This window comes from Salvelinus namaycush, chromosome 30, assembly GCF_016432855.1.
Source record: "Salvelinus namaycush isolate Seneca chromosome 30, SaNama_1.0, whole genome shotgun sequence".
In the NCBI taxonomy this organism is placed as follows: domain Eukaryota; kingdom Metazoa; phylum Chordata; class Actinopteri; order Salmoniformes; family Salmonidae; genus Salvelinus; species Salvelinus namaycush.
In genome coordinates this window covers 18,154,703-18,159,180 of record NC_052336.1, presented here as the reverse complement: position 1 = coordinate 18,159,180, position 4,478 = coordinate 18,154,703, and the positions used below count along the sequence as shown (strand labels likewise).

Sequence of the window (4,478 nt, the reverse complement as noted above, 5' to 3'; positions counted from 1 at the left end):
TTCAGAGTACTATCAATCTAATCTCTGTCAAATATTTGTTATGTAGAAGAGCTTGGATGTACAGCATTGAGAATGCAGCATATGTTTATGATGAGTATTCTGGTATATTGGAAAGACATCTTGATAAAGCAGGTTGGTTATGTTAGATCAGGGGTGTCAAACTGGGCTGCTGGTTTTTGTTTTAACCTTTCAATTAAGACCTACTTTCAATTAAGACCTAGACAACCAGGTGAGGGGAGTTCCTTACTAATCAGTTACCTTAATTCCACAATCAAGTACAAGGGAGAAGCGAAAACCCACAGCCATTTCGCGCTCCGTGGAATGAGTTTGACACATGTGGAATAAATAGATCGTTAACTGAACATAGAGACCACACAGACAGACAGTGGGGCCATAGTACCAGACCAGAGCATTTCCATTCACATCCATTTGGGGGCAGAATTGAGTTGTCACAATATTATTTCATGGCGAGGGAAGTAGCTAACAGGCTGTCATTACTTGCGTTACGTACATGCATCATGTATAAATGTGTCTTTGTAGGCTATTTTATAGTTCACCACTCAGCAGAGTAGTTTTTATCCGGGATTATAAATTGCATTAGTACTGTACCTCAGTAGTTATATAATTTTAGCGTTGCATTATCAATGTTTGCCAAAAATGTAGGGCCGGCTAATTATTCAACAGGCAAGTAAGTTATCCACATGTTAAATGGAATGGTATTGAGGGAAAACGCCTGTCAGCATAACGGCCACACGCGATCTATTATGTACTATTTAATAGGCTCTAGTTTGCATGGACTGACAATGTTGCCATTCTCATAAAATTGCCATTCTCATGAGATTTGCATACACATAGTAACTATTCAGCCAACGCTGCGCTGGAACTCTGGAACTTGTTGCTGTCACTGGGCGGGCCCTAATGATGTTGTACGCCTAGACGGGGGGTGTAATTCAAGTGAAGGAAAATCGAGTCAAGGGAGTTACCTCAACGGCCAGTTTTTCGAGATATGAGATCGGGCCATATTTCATGTTCGTCTTTCTCTAAATTAAAAAAAGAAGTGGAGAAAGATACAATTGAGAGTTACACAGCCAACATTCTGCCTATCTGCTGGTGGACAAATTTACCCCCCCCCCCCCCCGTGCATGCACAATTTCTCTGTGTTTACAAGTGATTGAAACCGTGCCAGCGAAGAGGATAACCTAGGAAGGAGGGATGGTGGACAATTCCGGTAGCAGCAAGGCACAAATGGTGAGTTGTTTCCCCCTGTTTGGCGCTGTGCCCTGGCTGGGTCTCGGCTGTGTCATAGCCTATAGGAAGGAGCGAGGTAGCGAACATTTATTTGCAGAGCAATATGGGCTAAAAGCACGAGACTATCAAAAGTAACCCTTTAAAAAAATTGAAATCCTTATTAATATTTGGTTTTGATAGTTCAGCGTACGTCATTGCCAATTTCCTGTTTTAATAACAATTGTAAATCCGACTGCAAATAAATAATGTATAGTGCGTAACCCAATAGATCCCAAAATAGATAACCCAAAATAGATCAAATGCATGCATATTTTTATGCACTGTAATCTGCTCCCCTAATATGATTTAGATAGGGGGGAAAGTATATATGTGCGTAGCCAGCTACGATACTATACCCTGTTTACGCATGTACGTTTTCTGGAGCCTCGCCATATACATCCGGAAGGCTAATTTTGACTGACTGCACGAATAGAAGAGAAGTGGCTGTAGGCCTATGTGTTTTGGATAAAATTATATTCTAACTTTAACAATATCAATCATCTAATTTTGAATGTAGGATACATCTGGGTTGATTATTGTTTCGGATTTAAGCTAAATTGACACCTTTTGATGATAAGAAACAACTGTACGAGGCTACATGGTTCACAATTATTTCAAAGTTGTTATTGTTACTGATGTTTCTGTCAAAATCCAATGGTTTACATTGTTTTAGCTCATTCTTAAAGTGGTGCATATCTATTTCAATTGAGTGTTATGCGTTAACTCGACTTCATTTTTTCAAATAAGAAGCATAAATGCAATATGCTGTAGATATATCTACAGGACAAAACGTGGTCCTGTAACTTCTGTATTATGTGCAGCTGTGCTGAACATTGTATAATTTGCCTATACTACACCTACGTATAAATATGTCCTGCATTTTACTACTGTACTCTTAAATACAATCACGTGTAGCACCAGATATTGCATACCATACAATCCTTTTCATGCAGTACATTTTTTTGTACTTTTTTAAATGTTGTTTATTAACGGTATTTTGCCTGTCTTCTCCCCTTTCCTCAATGTCAATTAGGCTTTTCCTCATCTATTGTGCTCATGTTAACTTACCCATGTTATCCTCATGAAGTGGATGGTTTGTTGTAGCCTACTGTACTAAGTCTGAAGGTGACTTCACCCAAATCCTGACAGATGGGACTTCCCTGTTTTTTATGTCTAAATAGTCAACTTTGTGTTATGCATGTTTTTATTAGAACCTGTAAAGCCAGACATCCAGTGGTAATTTGAGTTGTTGGTTTATGGTTGGCTATTGATGTCTTCCTCACTTCCTCTCCCAGCCCAGCATGTCACAGGAGAGTGGTCTGGGGGGTGTCTATCCTCAGGGAGGCACAGCAGGAGGAATGAAGCTGGAGGCTGTCATGGAGCAGCTGCAGCGCCAGCAGCAGGCCAGGCTGGAGATGGAGTGCAAAGAGAGGCGGCTCCGTGAGGCCCACATCATGTATGCACAGCAGGTAGCAGCGCAGCAGGCCATCCTGGCCGCGGCCCGGGCCTCTGGAGCTGGCTTCATGGGCAAGGCCCTGGTTGGAAGTGGAGGTGCAGGGATACCCATAGAAGGCCCACTGTCCCGGGTCTCCAACCAGAGCAGTGTGGACTCAGAGAGGGAGGATGAGGAGGGCAGAGGCCGGGATTCAGGGGATGATGAGGAGATGATGGATGGAGATGAGGGGAGCGAGGAGGAAGAGGGAGGGGCTAGTGGTCTTGAGTACCTCCGCAAGCAGACACTGGCTCTACAACAGGGTGCCTCCCGCCTCCCAGCGCATCCATTTGGCAGTTACTCTACCTCGGGCCCCCAGCAGGTGCCATTGCCACCTGTCAGGGTGAAGCAGGAGCCTGACGAGAGCCGCTCTCCTGCAGGGCCCCATTCTGCCACCTCCCCCAACGGGCAGGCTGACTGGAATAGCTTTGAGGATCAGTTCAAACAGGTAAGGCCACCTTGGCTTACCACCAATCTACTCTCCTTATTAATGTATGTCAGTTCTCCTTTCTTAGCTATATTCTCAAAATCCAATCCCCAATTGAATTTTATGCCTGCCCTTGACATTAAAGAATAGATTTGTCCACATGAAGAAAGATTGCCACATTTCTCTGAATATTTCTCCTCGGCAGCTAATCTGGTATCAAAGTTGTACTATCTCTTCCCCAAACACAGTGAGTCAACACAAGGCTGTATAATGAAAACACAAATGTCCCCCTTGGTAAGTAAGCGTCATATAGGGGGAAAGCCTTTCGCTATTTTCCAGTCTGCTGTTGTGTGTTTTGTCTGATTTTGTTTCTGCCCTCTCCTGCTGTGAGCGGGTGTGTTAATCTTAGCTTCAACACAGACCTCTCAGCCAGTATCTTTGTGAGACACTTACAATCACTGGGGAGGGCTGAGCCGCTCTTGGGCTTTTGTGGCCAAAAATCCTAGAAGTGTGCACTGGCACAGGGCCAGGCACGTGTGTCGCTCTCACTCACTGCGCTCTCTCTCTCGCGCTCAGGGATTTCTCTCTTGCGCTCTCCTGGCAGACATGCAGCACACGGGGTGAGAAGGTAGAGGTATCCTAAGGCACAGTAGTGGTGCTACCCATCTGAAGGGTTTCAGCACTGTGCCAAGTGTACTTTTTCCATTGAAGGTAAATATTTCCTCACCGCTTTGTCACGGCGCGACAGAATGCAGAGTGGAAGCCAAGCTATCCTTCATGGTTGAGTCAGCACTAGGGAAGTAGCATGTGTTGTGTAACAGCCCACCAGTGGTTGATATAAAAAGCCATGTTGCAGTGGAGTTGACAGATGTAGGAGGCAGAACAGATTGCTGTGACTGACCGTTGCATTGCGTGTGCTGCACTATCATTTTCCAAGGATGTCATTACTGTCTATTTAAAGGGGAAATGGCTTTGGGACTGTCACTCCGTCTATTTCCAAATTTAGCTCCACAGGAGTGATGGTGGAAGGGGAAGTAAATAAATGACAGCAGACTGAGCCCTGGATTAGAGGCAGGCAGGCAGCAGCAGTGCTATGGTTAGAGTAGGCTACAGTTATCACAGAGAACAGACGGACAGGATAGAGGGTGTAGTATACTTCTAGCTACCACATTATTAGATCACAGTGGAGACAACCTGAATGAAAAGAAGTTTGACCACATTGTTATGTGACTGTGAACAAAAAAATGCGTCATTGGCGGCGATAGGTTAGAG

General features: G+C 44.4%; 1 protein-coding gene across 1 annotated transcript in view; it reads left to right on the top strand.

Annotated features, from left to right (window-relative positions):
- Positions 1–1,110: 1,110 nt before the first annotated feature.
- LOC120025363 (AT-rich interactive domain-containing protein 3B-like) overlaps positions 1,111–4,478 on the top strand; it is a 59,169-nt gene continuing 55,801 nt past the window's right edge. The window contains exons 1-2 of the mRNA XM_038969906.1: positions 1,111–1,248; positions 2,583–3,227. Of these exons, the coding sequence (XP_038825834.1) occupies positions 1,213–1,248; positions 2,583–3,227 (681 nt within the window). The 5' untranslated portion in view covers positions 1,111–1,212. The remainder of the gene's footprint in view (positions 1,249–2,582; positions 3,228–4,478) is intronic.